The following is a 21,865-nucleotide window of genomic DNA, read 5'->3' on the forward strand; positions in this document are numbered from 1 at the left end:
TAAGAGACTAAAAATAGGAGTGTTATGTGCACTGAGACGCCAGGAGGATTTTCCCGTAGCGCCAGACAAGCCATATGGAAGAGCCCCGAAGGGGAACCAGGATGCACGGTGCAGGCTGCCCCGTGCCCTGTGCAGGGCCTTGGTCCTACAGGAGTTTGTCAGTTTGGACTTCTGGGGTGAGGGCGGTGGGGCAGAGTCTGTCTGAGTGTAAGCGGAAGTATAGGTTTGTGGATGATGGAACATTTCTAGGAGTAATTGCTGCCCTGACTCTAAATGTTCCTTATCCAGTAGACAAGAACCTGGGCTCTGGAGCTGGGGAGGTGTGACGGCATCTCTTCAAGCTCAGACTTAGTCTTTTCATCTCTTCTGTATAAGTGGGGTACAAAGCTGGTTGGAAAGGTCAGGTGGGATCATGTGCACAAGATACAGGACGGCAGTCCTGTTTTTAATGGTCCTGCTAATAAATACTGCCCCAAAGCCATCTATGTGATTCGTCTTTGGCTTCCCTATAAAAGCACAAAGGAGGGCTGCGTGCCCCGCTGTTAGGAGCCGGGTGTTAACATTTTGCCATGTATTTGCTTAGTTTATATGTATATAGGTATAGATTTTTGTCTGTGATTTGAAATTTGCAGACATTTTACCCGGTTTTTTAAAAAATAATTTTGAAGCATAGTGTTTTCTTCCTGAGTTTTCATTCCTCACTGTTGTCCCCCTGTTTCAGAGAGTTCTCCAGAGTTCTCACTCCCTGCCCCCCCACCCCCCCACCCCCGTCTTGCGTCTTCTCTGGGGTTTGGGGCCCTTGTCCATTAGTTGGCCACAACCTGAGAAATCTGGATCACCCCCAGCTTTAATGCCTTTGTCCTGTTCTTCCTTGGGGACCTACTGGAGCAGTTTGTGTGTTTGCACAGATGTGAAGGTCTCTCTCCTTTACTTATCTACACGTGGGTCTGACTTTTCTTTGTCAATTCTTTTTAAAAAAATTAATTTTTAGAATGGCTCAAGATTAATAGAAAAATTGTGAGGATAGTATAGGGCTGTGGTCCCCAACCTTGGTCCATCACCTGTTAAGAACCAGGCCACACAGCATCACTATCTGAGCTCCTGTCCCATTCCCCTTGACCCCTCTTATCCTCAGTTTGGAAAAATTATCTTCCATGAAACTGGGTCCTGACAGTTCCTGGTGCCAAAAAGATTGGGAACTACTGGTGTAGAGTGTTCTAATATCCCCCACACCCACCCGGTTTCTCTTGTTACTGACATTTTGTATCACTATGGTATACTTGTTACAACGAATGAACTGATATTGATGTGTTCTTGTGGTTGGCAGAATAATGGTTCAAACCTGTGGATAGGTTCTATGGCAAAGGAGAATCAGAGCAGCCGATGGAATTAAGGTTGCCAATCAGGTGGCTTTAAAATAGGGAGAAGATCCTGGATTATCCATTTGGACCAAATATGGCAGGGGTTCTTACAACTGTAAGGGGGCTTGGAAGAAGGGACCAGAGAGGGTAGTGTGGGAAGAACTTGGCCCAGTGTTATTGGCCTTGGGGATGGAATGGGTGGCCCTGAGCCAAGTAAAGCAGGTGGCCTCAGAAGCTGGAAAGAGGCAAACAGATTTTCACTTGGAGCCTCCAGAAGTAGTGCACCTGTTGACAGCTTGGTCCCAGCTCAGTGCATTCTGTATTAGACATCTCTGGCCTCAGGACTGTAAGGCAATACGTTTGTTTTGTTTTAAGCTACTAAGTTTGTAGTAACTTGTCACAGCAGCCATAGAAACGTAATACAGTTATTACAATTGACTACAGTCCCTAGTTTCCTCAGATTTCCTTGGTCTTTCTCTGTTCCAAAGTCACATTCAGAATACCACATTACATCTAGTTGTCATGTTGGCTGTGACACTTTCTCAGTCTTTCTCTCTTTGGTGACTCCTGCAGTTTTGAGAAGTAATGGTCATGTATTTTGTAGACTGTCCATAAATTGGGACTGCTTGATGTGCGTCTCATGAGGCAGGGGTGATTGATTGTGGGAAGGAAGGACGACCACAGAGATAAAGGGCCATGCTCAGCTCTTCATATCACAGGTCTACATTATGACTTAGCACTGTGGATGTTGACTGTGGTCCCCTGGCCGTGGTTGTGTTGGTCAGATTGCAACATTGTAGCCACTGCCTCTGCTTTGCATACGTAGCGGGGTGTGGTGTGTTTAGCATTTCCTGACTTCCAAGCACTGCAAAGTGCCCTGCCTCATCTTGTCTGTTTCCTGCTCTAGTCCTACAATCAGCCATTTCTCCAAGGAGTTCTGAGTCCTTTTATTGGAGAATTGTAGTAGAAACCAAATCTGGATGCTTGGTGTGCTTGTTGCTACTGGGCCCTCACAGCTCACAGAGCAAGGAAATGTATGTAGCTCAGTTGGTAGGGTGCCAGCCACATACACAGAGGCTGGTGGGTTCAAACCCAGACTGGGCCAGCTAAAACAACAATGACAACTGCAACAACAACAACAAATAGCTGGGTGTTGTGGTGGGCGCCTATAGTCCCAGCTACTTGGGAGGCTGAGGCCAGAGAATCGCTTAAGCCCAAGAGTTTGAGGTTGCTGTGAGCTGTGATATCACAGCACTCTACCCAGGGTGACATAGTGAGACTCTGTCTCAAAAAAAAAAAAAAAAGAAAGAAAAAAAGAAAGAAATATATGTATGTATACTAACCTTGGTATATGTAAAAACCTATGAATATTTATGTGACTGTAGGAGTCAAGGTTCTCTAGAGAGACGGAACCAATTGGAGCTGTATCTTCCCCTGCCTTTTCATTCTCTCCAGGACCTCGGCCGATTGGATGGTCCCTGCCCCCACTGAGGGTGGATCTTTCTTACTCCAGTGATTCAAATGCTAATCTCTTCTGGAAGCAGCTCCCTGATGCATCCAGAAATAATGCTTTGCCACTGTATCCCTTAGACCGGTCAAGCTGATACGTAAAATTAACCATCACAGTAACCGTTTGTGTCTCTGTAACTGAACATGAGTACACACCTGCCTCCCTGTCCCTGATTCATTACCATCTGGGTCGTTCTTGCCTTTTTCCCTCGCCTATATGTAAACTCCCACCCCAACACTGAGAAGCCTGGCCCTCACCCTCTGCCATCATTTTTCCTAATTTGTTCATTCCCAGCATACAGATGCTCCTCGATTTAGGATGGGGTTACATCTTGACAGACCCATCATCAGTTGAAAATGCACGTAGTATCTACATAGCTTAGCCTAATTTACCTTAAACATGCTTAGACCATTTATAGTAGCCTACAGTTGAGCAGAGTCATCCGACACAAAGCCTATTTTGTAATAAAGTGTTGAATATCTCATATAATTTATTGGACACATTACATGGTAAAGGGCAGTGTCAGTAGTTGACTGGGGGCTGTGGCCGGCTGTTGCAGTCCAGCGTCGTAAGGGAGTATATCAGCTGGTGCCACGTATCACTAGCCCAGGAAAAGACCAACATTCCCACTCTGAAGAACAGTTTCTACAGAATGTGTACTACTCCGGCACCATCGTAAAGTCAGACCACTATTAGTCGGGGACTGTCTGTGCGTGTGTAATATTAGAATTACTAACCTGTATCCCATGGAGTACTTGCCTTAATTCCTACACACTCCACTTATTTCCAGAGTTACTGTTTCTTTTACCCCCTTCAGGGAGGTTGTTTCATACCTCGATAGTACAATTAGATTACTGAATCATAGCCTGCCTTAAGTCCAGAGATTCCCCCTACCTCCTACATGGTTGTTTTTAAAATTTGCAAATATTAAGGATCATTCTTTGTGCTATGAGGTGCTGTGTGTTTTGACAAATGCAGTGTCAGGTACCCACGATGACAACACCACACAGAATAGTTTCGCTGACCTAAAATCCCAGCGTTTGACTAATTTAGCCTCCTACCCCAGCAACCATCGATCTTTCTACCCTTGCCAGGTTTTTCCTTTTCTTTTTCCCAGAATAATTGAAGTCACATATGAGGCAGTTTTTCCTGGAGAGCTTCTTTTACTTGGCAATGTGCATTTAAGATTCTTCGTGTCTTTTCACATTTGACAGATCATTTCTTTGTATCACTGAATACTACTCCATCGAATGGATATGCTCTAGGTTGGATGTTCCTTCACCTTGAAGGTTATAGTTTAACCTGTGGCCTTTCTTTGAAGAGTCTAAGAAAAATCATGGATATTCCCTTTCGTCAACCTTTTCTTGTTGTATGGATGGGAGCGATGGCTTCCAAACTTTTTGCATGTTGGAATGGAACCCAGAAGTTGCTTTGTGGCTTTTTTAAAAATTTAAATTTAATTTTAAAAAATTCCCATTAAATATGAGGGTACAGGTGATTAGGTTACAGTGTTTGCACTTGTTTGGTAAAGTTCAAGTTGTAATTGTGCCCCTTACCCAGGAGCTGTACCGTGTACCCTTAAATTTGTGCCTTTTAAGGTGAGAACACACCAGTTTCTCTATCTCCGCCCCTTTTGTGGCTTTTTTTTTCCTTTTGAGACAGAGTCTCACTTTATCACCCTTGGTAGAGTGCCATGGCATCTTAGCTCACAGCAACCTCAAACTCTTGGGCTCAAGCTATTCTTTTGCCTCAGTCTCCTGAGTAGCTGGATCTCCAGATGCCCACAACAATGCCCAGCTTTTTTTTAGAGACAGTGTCTCACTCATGCTCAGGCTGGTCTTGAACTTGTGAGCTCAGGCAATCCTCCCATCTTGGCCTCCCAGAGTGCTGGGATTACAGGTATGAGCCACCGTGCCTGGCCTTCCTTTTGTGGCTCCCCTACCTGCTTTCCCTCCAGTTGAAGGGGCTGGGTTGGGGTCATTTTACATAAAATATCCTGACCTTTGCAAAAGCACCAGTCTTGAAGAGGAGAAGCACCAGTTCTGTGTTAGTGGTTGCTGTGAGGGTCACTGTATACCCTCCCTGCCTCCCTCTTCTGACATTGTCTAAAGCTGTACACTGGGGTCCTGGGGTAGTCCTATTAGCAATGAGTATACCTGGCTCCCATATGCTGGCTTTTAGATACCATTCCTCAATGAAGGCACCGGAGCTTCTTGGAGAAATGGCTGGTTCTAGGGGTAACGGTGAGAAAGTACAAGATGAATTTGGAATATTTTATTGTGCCAGAAGATGTGACAAATGATCGAGACATGTCCAAAGGAACATGAAGGGTTCCGACTGGCCAAGGCTGGGACAGTTTGGGCATCAGAATAAATAATGATGGCAATGGTTTATGCCACATTTAATAAAGTAGGAAAACACGAGACCATCCTGATATAAATAAATATTAAATAAATGGAATGGGAAATTTACAGTTCCAAAGTATGTCGCCATAGGATACTTGTTAATTACAAAGGAAAAAGGAATAAGTTTTTAGTGCAAAAGCCTGGCAAGCCCTGTTTTAATCAAGTGATCAGAGTAAATATTGCCAGGACTGGAACAAATGGAAATAATTTGCCACCCGATAGGATGTGACAAAAAGAAGACAGCATTACTCTGTGATTATTGCCAAAGATTTATAACCTGAGCCTAATTATGATAACACTAAAGACAAATGCAGACTTTGGGATACCCTACCAAAAACTGGCGTTGGGGCTCTGGCTCACACCTGTAATCCCAGCACTCTAGAAGGCTGAGGCAAGAGTACTGCTTGAGGGCAGCAGTTTGAGACCAGTCTGAGCAACTTAATGAGACCCAGTCTCTACAAAAAGAGTGGTGGCACTTTTGTAGTCCCAGCTTCTGGGGAGGCTGAGGCAGGAGGATCCCTTGAGCCCAGGAGTTGGAGATCGCAGTGAGCTATGACAGCGCCACATCAGCCAGGGTGACAAGAGCAGACCCTATCTCCAAAAAAGGAAAAATGAAAAGCAAACAAAAAAACTATGTAATCTTCAGAAGGGCCAAGGTCATGAAAATCAGAGAAAGGCTTTTCCAGACTCATGTAGACCAAAGAGACATAACAACTAAATGATTTTGAACTGGGTCTGTTGCAGCAAAAGGACGTTACTGAGACATTTTGTAACACTTGAATGGGTTCTGAGGATTAGATGGTGGGACTGTATCAGTATTAAGGTTCTGAATTTGATGGCTGTACCGTGCTTACATAGGAGAGTGTCCTTGTTTGTACAAAGCATATACTGCAATATCTGAGGGGTGATGGGGTGTCGGGTCAGTAATTTACTCTCTAATGACTCAACTTTTCTTTACATTTGAGGTTTTGAAATAGGTAAAATGTGCATATTACTTATTCAGGCCACTTGTGGCCCTTACTTAGGTCCTATTAGTTAAGGATAATATGTCAGTCAGGGAAGGGTCTTCATCCTCTCCTGGCTGCCTTGATTCTCAGACAGTGGAAGACTGGAAGGAGCAGGTGCCTTTTCTTTTTTCTTTTTTTCTTTTTGAGACAGAGTCATACTGTGTTGCCCCAGGCTAAAGTGCAGTGCTGTCAGCCTAGCTCACGGCAACCTCAAACTCCTGGTTCAAGCGATCCTCCTGCCTCAGCCTCCTGAGTAGCTAGGACTACAGGTGCCATAATACTCAGCTAGTTTTTTTATTTTTGTTAGAGACAGGGTCTGGCTCTTGTTCAGGCCAGTCTTGAATTCCTGAGCTAAAATTCCTGATTCTCTTCCCTCCTCCTCCCAGAGTCCTAGTATTACGGGTTTGAACCACCGTGACTAGCTGCTTTTTAAAATTTTTAAAATAATGCCATTGATTCTAGAGACCGTGCATCACAACAGAATGCTGACTGTTCACTCACATTGTGTGCTTTTTAGGCTGTGAAGCACTTTGATACGTTTTCTTACTTGTTTCTCACGGTACCCTCTGGAGCGGGCAGGGATGCTTCTCCCATATTGGAGAAAGGACAATACTGACACAGTCCTTTTTACAGGCCTGGCAATAGTCTAAGCGCTTTGAATGTTGGCTCTGTTGACTCATTTCAGTCTCAGCGTCACCCTATGAAGTAAGGATACTATTTTTTTTTTTTTGAAAGCAGGGCACAGAGAAGTTAAATAACTTGCCTGAGGTCACACAGCTCAGAAGTGGTGGAGCCGAAGTTCAGATCAGAAGATCTGACTCCACAGAGCCTGCTTATATATTTCCCGGGGTGCATTTCCTCAGCCAGGCTAGGGGACAGTCCAGAGACCCTTAGTTCACTTACTAATTTAGCAAGTGGGTGTTGATTGCCTGTAAATGCCAGGATCCGTCCCAGATGCTGGGGAAACAGGAACAGGGCAGAGCGTTGGCCTCATGGAGCTTGGGCTCTTGTGGGTGAGTTGAAGAACTGGTGAAGAACTGAAGAAACTTGCACCCCAGCCCAGAGTGCAGACGCTGACCACGAGCACAGACGGCACTGCGCTGGCTGGGTGTCCGGCCGGCCTGCTCAGTCCCTGTGCTCACACGGGTGCCCTCTGCTCTCTCCTCTTGCAGGTCGCCTGGTCGGCGCTCTGGATGCAGTGCTGGACTCCAATGCGCGTGTCGCTCCATTTCGAATTCTGCTTCAAGTTCCTGGGTCCCAGGTTTATTCTCCCATAGCATGTGGTGAGTTACTGAATGGATCAGACGTTTACTGGGCCATAGCCACTGGTGAGTTTTGTTCCAGGTGGAATGTTCCACACCTTAAGGTCTAAGCATGCCGAGTATCTGCATGTCGGTGACGCTTGAAGGTAACCACTTCAGAACCTTGTCTGCTTTTAGGGCCTCAGCCCCACTCTGCTGTTCTCTTCAATCCTGTTCCATCTGCTCTCTCTCCTCCCCTCTTCTCTGTCCTTCCTCCTCCCCTCCCTTCCCTCCTTTCTCCCATTTTTCTCTTTTTTAACTCTCAAAAGCACATAAAGGCTACAAGCTTGGCAGTGTGGCCCGGGCATGCGGGGCTTTGAGTGGTGTGTTCCTGGGTGCTCGTGTATGGTATGAATCGAGCCGTTTTCTTCTTAATCTTGTTTCTGACTTAACAAACATGATCCTGGGTGCACACATATACTGCGATAGTATGGGGGCAAATTCCAAGGGTGGCGTCTGCTGTAGAGCAGCCTTTACCCCCTTGTTCCACGTTGGCAGTGAAAGAACAAAGCCCTGACTGTGGGGTGCTGCGGGGACGCAGGCGCTCGGCTCCTTCTGAGGTTTCTCTTCCTCCTCCAGGCATTACCTGGGGCTCTGTCTGACTGCTCAGGTCCCTCCCGGCTGGGAATTATAACATCCCAAGAAGCCCCTTCTATTAAAACGCAAAATCAAAATGTGCCTTTTTTGTTTTCTTTTGCACAAATAGCCACTGTTCATCGTCCAGAAATTAAAAAGTAGAGTAAAAAAGAAGGAAAAAGTTATCTGCAGCCCTTTATCCAGTGTTCATCTTCTGTCTCCAGATACACACAAAAGTTTTTAGTTCTGTGTTTTCTCTTAGCACTTGATGAGCTATTGTAAACTTTTCACCATCACCTCAACATGTTCTCTGGCAGCAATGGATTTTTTTTTCCTGGAAAAATACGGAAAGGACGAAGAAGAGAATTCTCATCGTATCCCACTATCCGATACTAATCACTGTTAACAAATCAGCATGTTTTTATTCAGTCTGTTTTGTTTGGGTTTTCAATTAAGACAGATTATTGTGTATTTGCATAGAATGATAAACAGGCTGCATGCGCCATAGAAAGAAATCAGTGAACACTGAAAAGTACAAAGAAGAAAATATCTTTCACCCCAGATCCTAGCCACCCCAAATAACCTCTGGTTCCCCGAGGTGAATGTCATCCCAGACAGCTTCCTAATGTGTTTAGACGTGTACAAGGACCATGGCGAAGATGGATGAGAGTATTTTTATAAAAATACAACTTCTCTGTCAGTGCTATTTTATAACAAAAGTATGACGTTTCCCTGATTTCCATAAAAGGAGAGAAACTGAAGTGAAGCCAAGGAAATGTTAAACTTCAAATAAATGTTTCCTTTAACACACGAAAGATTATTTTCTAAAAGGTTCATGTGAGGTGAAGGGAAGAGATTTTTGAAATCTCATAATGAAAGCATTATGAAGTTAGAATTGTGGCTTTTGAAAAACAATGTTTTAATTCCGAGAATGTTCAATGACTCTCTGCCCTTATGGGTCAAGGGCGTCAGCATTCCTAATCTCTCCTGCTTCTCCCATCTCTCACTCCAAAAAGTTATATGGTTGGTTTTACCTTGTAATTCCCATTCTGTCCTGTGACTGTATTTAAATAGTGATTGCTTGACTCAGTTCCCATTTAAATTGATTTAATGCTTCTAACTACTGATTGCCAATTCAGAGTCTTTTATTTGGGTTTATCTCTCAATTGGCTGGATTCCTGTTTTCTTCCCCTGATACCACCTGAGTGCCCTCGTCTCTGAATGTTTTCATGTTTGCAAATATTTGTCCCTTGTTTTTTGGACTCGAGTGACACCTTGGCTGGGTATGATAGTCTGCTGCTCTGGGGTTGCCAGTATTTGACAGGATGGTAGCAGAAATCTCAGGCTGCTCTGATATTTCCCCCCTTGTGGGTGGCGTCCTTTTTTATGGGTGTAACTCTTGTCTTTGTTGCAGAGTTTAATCATCTGATTAGACTCTCTTCCTGCCATGAGCACAAATGTGTTACATTTTTCTGGAATACAGTGCACTCTTGCAGTCTGCGGATTGATTCCTGTAGTCACTTGGGGAAATTTTCTAAGGTCATTCTGTGTGTTAGATTTTTGGATGCCTTTTACATTTCATTTATTGGCTTCTCTACCTCAAGGACACTTTACCTTGGATATCGGTTCTGCTTTTCCTTTCTGTTTTTCTCTCTCTGTGCTCTTCATTCTGTTCATAACTCTGTTCTGAGTTAATTATTCACTTTTCAGCAGTGTATTATGTGCCTTGATGCGTTTAGCTCATCTGCCAATTTTTGTTGTCCTGTTTTGATTTTCAGTTCATTTCCTTACATTTCTAAGATCTCTCTCTCTCTCTTTTTTTTTTAAATTTGTGGCTGGGACGGGGTTGGAACTCACCACTTCCAGTATATGGGGCTGGCGCCCTACTCCTTGAGCCACAGGCGCTGCCCTTTTAGAATCTCTTTTTATCTGTTTCTTTATCATCTCATCTGTGAGCTCTTCATTTTACTGAATTTGAGTCCTTGTCGTACTGTTCTGGAGCGGGCCGCGTTTGTGAGCATTTCTTCCTCGTCCTTCAGTGCTCTGTTTCCCCCCAGGACGGCACCTCCTGCGGCCCTCGGGTGCTGTGATTGTGGCTTTGTTGCTGTGCTGTTTCCCTCCTCTTGCCCAGGCCTGGGCATTGTCATCCTGGCGTGATGTTGGCACTAACCTAGTGTCACCTTTTAGCTTCTGTCATGGGAGCAGAGGAGGGAGGACTGGTGGGACACTGGACTAGATGCGGTAGCTGATGGAGTTGGGTTCTCCCCCTTTTCACATTTCTTGGGCGGTTTGGAGCTTTTGATAAGACTATTTGGATTTTTCTCTCCTTCCTCATTTGGCTTCTGGGGCAGCATGGGGAGTTGCCTACATCTCCTGTATTCCTGAATTCACACACTTTGAAACCACAGCCGTTTGGTGTAGGTTTATTTTATTTTTAAAGAGACAGGGTATCCTTCTGTCACCTAGGCTGGAGTGCCTCAAACTCCTGGGCTCAAGTGATCCATCTCCCTAAGCCTCCTGAGCAGCTGGGACTACAGGTGTGTGTTACCATACCTGGCTAATTTTAATTTTTTTAATAGAGATGGGGTCTTGCTATGTTGCCCAAGTTGGTCTCAAACTCCTGGCCTCGAGCGCTCCTCCAGCCTTGGCCTCCCAAGTGTTGGGATTATAGGCCTGAGCCACCAGGCCCTGGCCAGTGTAGTTATTAATGGATGTATGGCATTCAACTCTATAGATGTAGATCAACTTACTCACCTAATGCTTTATTAAATACTTAATTGGTACTGATTTCTTAGGATTTTAAAAACTGAAGAAAACATCCATTCCTTTAAATCTTTCAGGACACTGCTCAATCCCCAAAGGCCATTTTTTTGACATGTTCGGTGCCTGCCAAGTACCAGATACATGCTTGAAACTGCCCTTTAGGAAGTCAATAGAAGGTGGGAGCAGTGGCAGGGGCCCGAGCTCTGCAGAGATATAGGGATATATGTAAACCCAGCCATTCATTGTTCCCTAACTTGCTGTCTCTAATTGCTTACTCAGAAGTCACACAAGTGATGGTCTTAAAAACTCTCAGTCTTCTTCATTGCTATTATAGATAACATCCCCTTGGGAAACAAGGCTGGTCTTTGGGATATCTTCCAGACCCTGCATTCTGGCGGGCCACTGACCTAAACCAGACCAGTGCACTGAGACCTGAGAACTAACTCAGCATAAGAAGATAGTTTCTGCTTCCTGATCTTATGAATTCATCCCTAGCCAATCAGCAGACCCAATTCCCTAGCTGTTTGCTTGTCAGTCTTTAAGAACCCTTTGTCCTAAATTCTCGGGGAGACAGATTTGAGAATTTCCTCCGTCTCCCCCATGGCACCTGCAGTAGTAAACTCTTTCCCTGCACAGCCCCTGCTGTCTTGGCATTATTGCCTTCCTCTTGAGCAGCGGGCAGTGAACCTGGGAAGGCTGTAGCATGCTTGGGGGTTGGGGATTCTGTGGTGGTGCCTGTATGAGGAGCAGTCTTCCCTCACCTGGCTTTCCAGCGAGCGCAGGAATGCAGAGACCAGCATGGAATGATGATTACAGGTGTAAGAGACCAGGAAAGTAGAAGAGGAAAGGACACACCGTGTCTTGAAGGACACACCGTGAAGACTATCATAAGGAATGGCTGCACTGAAGGGACAAGTGTTTATAATGCCTTTAATATATATTTCCTTTTTGTTTTGACACGTAGAGTCTCACTCTGTTGCTCCAGGCTAGGATGCTGTGGCATCAGCCTAGTTCACAGCAACCTCAAACTCTGAACTCAAGCAGTCCTCTTGCCTCAGCTTCTCGAGTAGCTGTTTTTAGTAGAGATGAGGTCTCATTCTTGCTCAGGCTGGTCTCAAACTCTTGAGCTCAAGGGATCTACCCACCTCGGCCTCCCAGAGTGCTAGGATTACAAGAGTGAGCCCCTGTACCTGGCTTATATGTATTTCCACATTGCCTGCCATAAAGTTTGCACCAGCTGCCCTGGCTTTGTGCCCCCAGCAGTGTATAACGCTGAACAGGTTTAACTCTAATATCTTTCTGTGGAACCAAATCTCCTTCCTTTGGATCCCGCTGGGCTAGATTTTTGCCTTGGGCTTGATGCAGGCCGGATCTGCAGAAGCATCTCCCTTTCTGCCCCCATCTTTCCCCCTGAGTAAGAAAGTGTTCTTTTCAGTGTGCTGTTCTTGGGCTCAGGAGGAGAGAATTGTGAGTGTATTTCTGTCTTGGAAATGTGGTATTGATTTAGCTATTCAGGCCTCTTCTGGGAGTTATTGGGCATCTTGCAGTGTGTTATTGACCCACTGTAGTTAATATTTTATTGTGTCTTTAGCATTGAGAAAGGGTTCCTGTCCAGGATTTGGGTCTCAGATATAATATAAAAGAACTGCAGGAAGGGCCTGGGTGGCCCCAGGACGTGGGTAGGAATAGGAAGAAAGGCCTTTGGGAGTGATAAAGTCTTCACTTGATTTTGCTGCCCAACCGCAGGATAGGGAGACATAGGAGAGCCTTTGAGGACACAATTCTTTCTCTGTTTTTAAGCAGAGATAGGTATTTAATGGACGAACTACATTATCATTTGGCAGATGAGATCTGTGCGTAGCTGTCGTGCTGGGTAGAGTGCCATGGCATCACAGCTCACAGCAACCTCCAACTCTTGGGCTTAAGTGATTCTCTTGCCTCAGCCTCCCAAGTAGCTGGAACTACAGTTGCCCGCCACAATGCCTGGGCTGTCATTGTTGTTTAGCAGGCCCTGGCCAGGTTCAAACACGCCAGCCCCCGTGTATGTGGCCAGTGCCCTGACCACTGAGCCATGGGCACCGAGCCTCTTAATTTCTTAAAAACATTTTTTTATTGTTGTAAAATATACATAACATAAAATTTATCATCTTAACCTTTTAAAATGTACAGTTTAGTTGCATTAAGTATATTCATAGTATACACCTATTATCACTATCCATCTTCCCCCTGTGGCTCCCCTAGCCCCAGGCAGCTGGTATTCCACTTTCTGTCTGCATGAACTTGACTGCTGGGGTACCTCAAGTTAGTGGAGTCATGCGGGATGTTTCCTTGGTGACCAGCTTCTTTTACTCAGTGCAGCGTCTTTAGGGCTCACCTGTGTTGCTGCAAGTGTCAGAATTTCCTTCCTTTTTAAGACTGAATAATATTCTATTGTATGTCCTTCTTTTTAAAATGGGATATTGAGATGATTGGGGCATGAGTAGGAACAAGGATGTGTTGTATGGAACCAGGAGAACAGAATCGCAGGAGCTAATTGGTGGTCAGTTGAGGGAAGAAAGAGAAGGTGGTGAACAGGACAGCCTAGAGGGCAGGGCCCAGCCTGTGTCGGGCCAGCGTTTGGCTGCTTTCACTGTGAAGAGCCCTGTGGGTCCCTAGAAGAATGAAGAGATTTTGTTGTCATTTCTCGATATTTAATGGCCTTTGTGGTCATGGCCCTGTCCTGCATTGAGACGTCCAGGCCATGCCAGGCTTCAAGTTAGCGGTCATGTTCCTGTGTGAGATGTGGCTATTTCGTGCTCCTTTTGGCAGGTGGTTATTTTGCTGCTGCTGGTTAATGGCATGCATTTTATTCTTTATATGGCTTTGAGCACTGAGTGTATTGTTGTCTTTGCCTGGTTTTCAGGAAACAGAAAAAACACAGGCAACAACTGCAATACTTTGAATTATCTGCCTACATCATCCCAGGAATTGAGTTGATTATGCAATAATTTGACTCCTTTTCCTGTAGGTTAATTGAGATAGGAGGTGGACTGTCTTTTCTAGTGACTGAAAGAGGACTTCCTCATGGCCAGCTCCCAGACAGCCGGGGTGGGGTCCTCTCCGAAGCATGGCTGAGGTGGCTTAATGGAAACTTGTCAAACCTTCATACACTTGTGTCTTTGCACATGCGAGTTTGAGCTTCAGACTGCCCACGTAGTTTTGGGCTCTGTTTATGGCAGCATCGATGCAGAGCGTTCGTGTTGTTAGCCAGGTGTGTCCCATGATCTTGAATGAAATGAAGGGAGAGCAGGAAACCAGAGAAAAGGACAGTGACTGCCCTACGTGGACATGGGACCGGTAGGTGCAAGCACACGGGGCGGGGGTGGGGGCACGGCGCATCTTGGGAGGAGAGGATATGTGTATAGTTTGGAAAAGCTTAGTTCATATTTTAGGTTTAGAAAATGAAAATAGACATCCTTTTGAAACACCAACCATCATTAAGGGAAGATGTGATACTTTTGCTATTCAAAACCTTGCATATGCCCTAAAAAACTGACAGTCACAGGATTCTTGTTTAAAAAATGCTTTCTGTCAACGTCATATCAGAAGGTATAATCACATGACTCTGGGGAGGGAAGAAGCAGGGCATAGGGAGCGTGGGGGCTGGCCAGGGCCACCTCGGCATCGGGGCTGTGAGGAGGAGGGTCTGGCATAGGCTCTGACGGAATCTTCTTTCAGAGCAAGGTCTCTCTCCCTTGCCCTTGACGTGGTTGGTTCTTAGTTTCGTGCATTCTGCATGGCTGTTTGCTTTGTTTCTGGAGTGAGAATTGTATTAAGGGAGGAAATGTTCCAGGGCAGATCTGATTAGCATCTTCGTGAACTTTGTGCCAGGGTAACAGAGGAAATGCCAACCAGATCTTTTTCTTAAGAACAGAGCTCCCTGGGTGCTTCAAGGAAAGCCTGGGAGGCAGCCCAGCAGGAGGAGAGCTAGAACGCTCCCTGGGTGCACACCATGACCTCCGGCAGTGTGAGCTGTCACACCTCATTTTTGGTTGATCCATATTTCCTTAGAGCAACACAGGCTGGAATTTTCCATGTGGGGTTTACCCTCGGGAACAGCCGGGAGGTGAGGGGTGCGAGGCTATCCTTTGGTTTCTGTTATGGAGTTACTGTCACCTGGCTCTTTTTGTTTTAAATGAAGTAATTTTGCTTATGCTCAAATGATGACCCACCAACAGTGTTCTTCCACTAGGGAGGTTGTGGGTTCTTATTTACAAAAGCAGGTACATGCTGACTCTAATTTTTAGATTTCATAAACTTAGAGGTCAAAGTGATGTTAAAAAAGTTTTTTTAAAACCTGGAATCAGGCCAAGTGAAATGGCTCAGGCTTATAATTCCACCACTTTGGTAGGTAGAAGCAGAAGGATTGCTTGAGGCCAGACAAGCTTGGGCAACATAGTAAGACTCTTGTCTCTATTTAAAAAAAAAAAGTGGAACCAAACTTTCCTCTTTTCTTTTCATTTCTTTTCTTTTCTCTTTCTCTCTCTCTTCTTTTTGACACATTCTCACCTTGTTGCTCTGGGAAGAGTGCTGTGGCATCATAGCTCACAGCAACCTCAAATCTTGGGCTCAAGTGATCCTCTTGCCTCAGCCTCCCAAGTAGCTGAGGTCAGACTTCTCGTATCTCACTGGTTGCAGAGTGAACAGGTTGCCTGACTTCTTCATGCAGTGGGATTTGTAAGGAAGGAGCCCATATGGAGGTTTCATTTTTGGTGGATGAAGAGACATTGGCTGAGGCCTGTGGATTTAAAAAGAAGAAAATTTTTGTAAATGGCTTCTTATTAAATGATTCTTCAATGATCAGAAAACAGCACAGAAATGGAGAACAGATACACCACACTCTCTGCCCCTGGTGGGTGTGTCTTGCTACTCCATACCCTCCAGAATTCCATGGGGCCTATGGGGCCACACGGGTTCACTTCTTATTTATTTTATTTTATTTTAATTTATTTTATTTTAATTTATTTATTTTTGAGACAGAGTCTAAAGCTGTCCCCCTGGGTAGAGTGCTGTGGCATCACAGCTCACAGCAACCTCCAACTCCTGGGCTCAAGCGAGTCTCCTGCCTCAGCCTCCCAAGTAGCTGAGACGACAGGTGCCCACCACAACTCCTGGCTATTTTTTTGGTTGCAGCTGTCGTTGTTTGGTGGGCCCGGGCTGGATTTGAACCCGCCACCTTAGGTGTGTGTGGCTGGTGCCTTAGCCACATGAGCCACAGACACTGAGCCTATTTTAATTTAATTTTATTTTTTGTTGTTGCAGTTTTTGTCTGGGGCTGGGTTTGAACCCACCACCTCTGGGATATGGAGCTGGTGCCCTACTCCTTGAGCCACAGGCGCCATCCTATTTTTATATTTTGAGATAGAGTCTCACTCTATCAACCTGGGTAGAGTGCCATGGTGTCATAGTTCACAGCCTCCTGTGTAGCTGGGATTACAGGTATGAGCCACCACGCCCAGCCTTTCTTAGGTTTTTTAAAGCAAACTTAAAAATCGCAATATTTTACTCCTACTCATTTTACTAAACATCTCTGAAAAACATGGTCAGCCTTACCTGTATGTCACTACAGTGGCCTTATTAAGCTGATGCAGTTAACCGAGGTTCCTTGGTGTCCCTGTATGCAGCCCTTTTGCAAGCCTCCTGCTCATGGCAGGAATGTTGTGTAGACCTGGGTTGTTGTAATCCATGTTCGACAGGAACCACATACCACATTTGTTTGTGTTTCCTAAGTCTCTCTTAGTAGAAAGCCTCCTCCCTCCTCTCCTCCCCCACCCCTGCTTTGTTTGATGCCCTTGACTCCTTGAGGTTGGGCCAGTGTGTTTTCCTGTACAGTGTCCCCTCTGCCCTACTGGGGTCTGTTTTTCCCTCAGAGCAGCATTTAACTCAATACGATTTCCTTCACGTTTCCCCCAAACTGGAAGTTACTTACAAAGGTTTCATTAAATGTGGGTTCAACTGTGTTTAGGAGAATGTTTACTAGGTGGTTCTATGCATTTGTTTTGTGTGATCTGGATGTGACATTCTTAGTGATGCTGAGATCAGTTGGTGAGTTCGTGGGACGGCAGCCATTGCATTTTCTGCCATCCAGCTTTTGTCAAGGACTTTGATCTGTTATGCTCCTTGCCTGAATTCACCTTTCCTCTGTGGATTATGAAACGGTGATTTTCTAATTTGATCGACCCTTTTACAACAGTCAGCTTGAGTTTGTCTGTAAAGAAGAACCATCAATTGGGGGGGGGGTGCTGTTTGGTAACTCTGAGACAAAATATATTCAGAAAAGATGGGGAAGATAACTTATTTTTGCCTTTTAATTGCCCACCGGTAGTATAAGGAGTTGGTTCTCTGGTTATTGGGAGTAATAACAAGATAATTATTTTTTAACTTTTTTCTTCATCTTTCCTTCTTTTCCCTTTTAATATCCTTTAAAGTCAAGATTCCATACTCTAGCATTTCATTATGAACATTTTCTTTTCTTTTCTTTTCTTTTTTTTTTTTTTTGAGACAGAGCCTCAAGCTATCCCCCTGGGTAGGGTGCCGTGGCATCACAGCTCACAGCAACCTCCAACTTCTGGACTCAAGCAAGTCTCCTACCTCAGCCTCCCAAGTAGCTGGGACCACAGGCGCCTGCCACAACGCCTGGCTGTTTTTTGGTTGCAGATGTCATTGTTGTTTTTGGCAGCCCGGGCTGGATTCGAACCCGCCACCTTAGGTGTATGTGGCTGGCGCCTTAGCCACTTGAGCCACAGGCACGGAGCCCATTATGAACATTTTCAAACATACAGAAATGTTGAAAGAATTATACAGTGAGCACTATAAGCCAAGAGTTTTAAGCAATGTATTTAGTGTGTTTCAGTTAATTACTGAACCGTTCTTCTTTTTCTTTTTTAATATACATGGACTGTTCAGTCTTTTGCCCATTTACAGCCCCATCCTGTGACTTTTGTGCCTTGTTTCCTTTCCCCATTTACCTTTGAACGCTTCTTTGCTTTCTAACCAACAAGCCACTAAATGTTCACCTTGTACATGTCCCACTGCTTATCTGGAATCAGCCATTCTTCCACATAGCCCTGGCTCCTTTTAATGGGAATGGTATTCAGAGACTTCCGTCTAGTTGACAGTGGTGTGCATTGGCGCTGGGTTGTCATTACTGTTAAGGCTTTTTGAGTAAATATGAACCTAAGAAGTAAATGTGATGAAAAAGAAAAATAAATCATGAGTTCATACTTAACGTTTCTAATTTAGCTGTTAAACTATTATACATGGTTGTAACTTAAATTTGATTTTAGATTTGTTTTCCCCTTCTCTTATATAGAAAGTATGATTAATAGTAATCTTCACATAATTATTTGTGTATATATCTAATCGTATACACACACAGACACACACATCATTTCTATATATTGCTGTTAGCAAGAATACTTCAATGAAATTTGAAATTGGCTGTTCTCTTTGGCCTTAGGATATATTTAACTACAGGCATACCTCATTTTATTGTGTTTTAAATACCTCATTTTATTGTGTTTTGCTTCATTTTGCCTTCTAGATGTTGCTTTTTTTCTCTTTTAAACAAATTGGAGGTTTGTGGTAACCCTTCAAGCAAGTCTATCGGTGGCTTTTTTCCTACAGCGTGTGTCAGATTTTGGTAACTTTGACAATATTTCAGAGTTTCTCATCATTGTTGTATCTGTTACGGTGACCTGTGGTCAGTGATCTTTGGTGTTCCTATTGTAATTGCTTTGGGGTGACACAAACCACATCTGTATAAGAAGAAAAACCATTCAGTAGAAAACTGCAAGTAACAGAAAGAGTTTCTGAAAACAGTGCTTAGGGTGGAAACCTGCTCATCAAAAAAGGACTGCAAATTAAAACTATGCCGAAACATCACGTCTTTCGAATGAAGTTGGATAACTCCAATATTTTGCAATGCATCTGATGACAGTCTATGGAAAAGCAGGTACTTTCATGCATTGCCGATGGGAATTTTAAAAAAGGATACAACCACAAAGAAGGAAGGGAAATGTAGCAATGTCTAAGAAAACTTCATATTTAGTTTACTCTTAATCCGGCAAGCCCACGTCTAGGAATCTAGGCCAAAGACATAGCAGTAAAAGCACAAAAGGACTTCATACGAGGATATTTAGTGGGGCGTTACTCGCCACGGCTCAAGTTGAAAGCCATCCAAGTGGGCATCAGTGTGAACTTGAATAAACTCTGGGACTTTTACACAATGAAAGACCACACTAAGGAAGATGATACTATCTCTGTTTAGATATGGAGTGATTCCTACAATATGTTTATATGTGAGAAAGGCAAGTCATAGAACAGAGTATCTATGACTTTGCTGAAAAAAAGGAGGGGGAAATACGGATACGTATTGGGTATTTGTGTAATATTTGTAAAGCAAAATAGTGGACAGCTAAGCCAGAAACAGTTCTCTATGGCACAGAAAAGGAACCAAAGAAGGAGATACGGCTGAGATACAAAATTAAAAATATTTTTGTCCAGTTTGTTGTTTGTATTTTGGTGGCTTTGCTTTCGGTGTGTTTTATCATGCAGAGGTTTTCACGTGTGTGTGCGTGTGTGTGTGTGTGTGTGGTAGGATTTAGAACTCATTTCTTTTATAGTTTCTGACTTTGAATGATGGCAAGGAGGGTTTTCTCATTCCCAGATTATAGAGAAATTGACTTGTTTTCTTCAAGTACTTTTAAATTGATTTTTATTTTTTGTATTATAAAGCTGTTGCTCCACATATATTGATTGGCTTGCATTGTTTTTGATAAGCAGTTTGCTGTAATTTTTATTTTAGTTCCTGTGTAATTATATTATGGCTTTCTTTTCTTTATCACTGGTTCTTTGCTAATTTGATTATGATGTTCATTAGCATTTTTTTGTTTTTGTTTTTTTTGAGACAGTCTCTCACTATGACATCCTCAGTAGTTGTGGTGTCACAGCTCACAGCAACCTCAAACTCTTGGGCTTATGCGATTCTCTTGCCTCAGCCTCCCAAGTAGCTGGTCCTATAGGCACCCACCACAATACCTGGCTATTTTTTGGTTGCAGTTATCGTTGTTTACAGGCCTGGGCGGGGTTTGAACCTGTCAGCCTTGGTGTATGTGGCTGCTTATTATGCAGGAAAAAAAAAAGCTACAGGCGCCGAGCTAGTGTGATTTTTTTTTTTTTTAATACTTTTTCTGCTTGGGGTTTATTGAGATTCTTAGATCTGTATATTTATAGTTTTTATTGTACTTGAAAAATTTCAGCCATTATTTTTTCAACATTTTTTTCTGTTCTCCATTGCCTTCCTTTTAATGATTGTTTCAACTATAAATTAAAAATCTATTTACTTTCAGTGTCCTAGAGATTGAGTTTGTCTGTTTTTCACTTCCTGTTAAGTACGTTTAGGGACTCATTAATTTCATTTGAAGGTATAAAAGGGCAAAGAGATTGTGTAAAAGGGAACTTGTTAATTTCATTTGCAAGCCCCGAACCAAGGAAATTACGTAAAGAGAAACGTTTAAATTTATTTTCACCAGCTCTATAATGAGAACTATACACGGTTGAACATCTTTTAAGTCATGACGACGGGATTTGGACATATAGATTAGATGCCTCCCTATCCTCTTTACGAACGTGAGGTTTCTGAAATCTGAATTCTTGGCTCCTGAGTTACCCTGCATAGGATCAAGTTTGAGTGAAATTTGGGAACGATTCTGCCATGACAGACAGCCACACGTGTATCTGAGCCCTTATCTAGTCTGTATGGCTTTCGCCTCGGCATTTACCCAGTGGATGGGTAGGGTTTGCCCAGTGGAGAAATGTTTTCCCGTTTATCTAGGCACACAGAATGTCCATTCCGTTGTGAAGCAGGACTTGGGTGGCTGGAGAAGCCACTCTGTTCAGCTGGACGCTTATTATGCAGAGAGAAGCGTTGCTGGGATTCAGTTATTTATGGCAGCATTCGTGCAGAAACTGTAGGTATAAACAATGAGATGCTTGTTTTATTTCCTGAAAATACCTCTGGGGAAAACCGAAGAGAATAAATACTGTGTGTGAGTTTCAGTGTGACTCAGCGGCTAGGAGCTCCCATCCATGGCGATGGCGTAGGCAGAGGGGGCCTGAGGCGGGGGCACTGGCCTCGGGGTTGGTGCTTTTCTTCCCTTTACTTTTCTCACCTAGAAAATGGAAATGCTAACACCCACCTCGTAACATTTTTATGAAGATAAGTGATGTTAAGTGTGTAATAACCCTAACCAACGCCTGCCACATGCCGGGCGTCCTGACCCTGTCCTCCATTGGCTCCCTTTCTTAGAATACAGAATCTGAGTTGGTTGTTCCTAATTCATCAGGACTGGTTGTGTTGTGGTCTTACTTGAGGGTTTCAATACTGAAATTTACTTTTGCATAGGCATTTACAAATCTCATCTCTTACTTCTTATACGGGTAAAGTTCAAGAACCATTAGACTTGAATTTTCTTAGAAAATGGGAAAGTCCTTTTTTTTCCCCCTCAATCCTTAATAAGACAGGGTGGTATTTTCCTAATTGGACTTCCATGACATTCCACAATATTCCTGTAAATTTTTTTAAACAGCTGTATAAGTTTGCTACTGTTTCCCATAACCCCCCCCCCCACAAGATTGAGGGGCTTAAATAGCAAGCATTTATTTCTTCTAATTCTGGAGGCTGGGAAAGTCCACAGTCCAGGTACTGGTGGGATTGGTTTCTGGTGGGGCCTCTCCCCTTGGCTTGTAGATGGCAGCTTTCTCCCTCTGACCACGCGTGGCTTTTTCCTATGCACTTATATCCCTGGCGTCTCTTCCTCTTCTTAGAAGGACGCTGCATCTGGGCCCCACACTAATGGCCTCATTTAACCTTAGTTACCTCCTGAAAAGTCCTGTCTCCAAA

The 21,865-nt window shown here is 43.9% G+C and overlaps 1 protein-coding gene across 1 annotated transcript in view; it reads left to right on the plus strand.

Annotated features, from left to right (window-relative positions):
* Window positions 1–21,865, plus strand: part of LOC111726766 (TBC1 domain family member 8-like) — a 75,127-nt gene that overhangs the window by 43,929 nt on the left and 9,333 nt on the right. Inside the window, exons 2-3 of the mRNA XM_023515786.1 lie at window positions 7,456–7,611; window positions 7,854–7,927. Of these exons, the coding sequence (XP_023371554.1) occupies window positions 7,456–7,611; window positions 7,854–7,927 (230 nt within the window). The remainder of the gene's footprint in view (window positions 1–7,455; window positions 7,612–7,853; window positions 7,928–21,865) is intronic.

This window comes from Otolemur garnettii, unplaced genomic scaffold, assembly GCF_000181295.1.
Source record: "Otolemur garnettii isolate 467f Iridium unplaced genomic scaffold, OtoGar3 scaffold00079, whole genome shotgun sequence".
NCBI classification, from domain to species: Eukaryota; Metazoa; Chordata; class Mammalia; order Primates; family Galagidae; genus Otolemur; species Otolemur garnettii.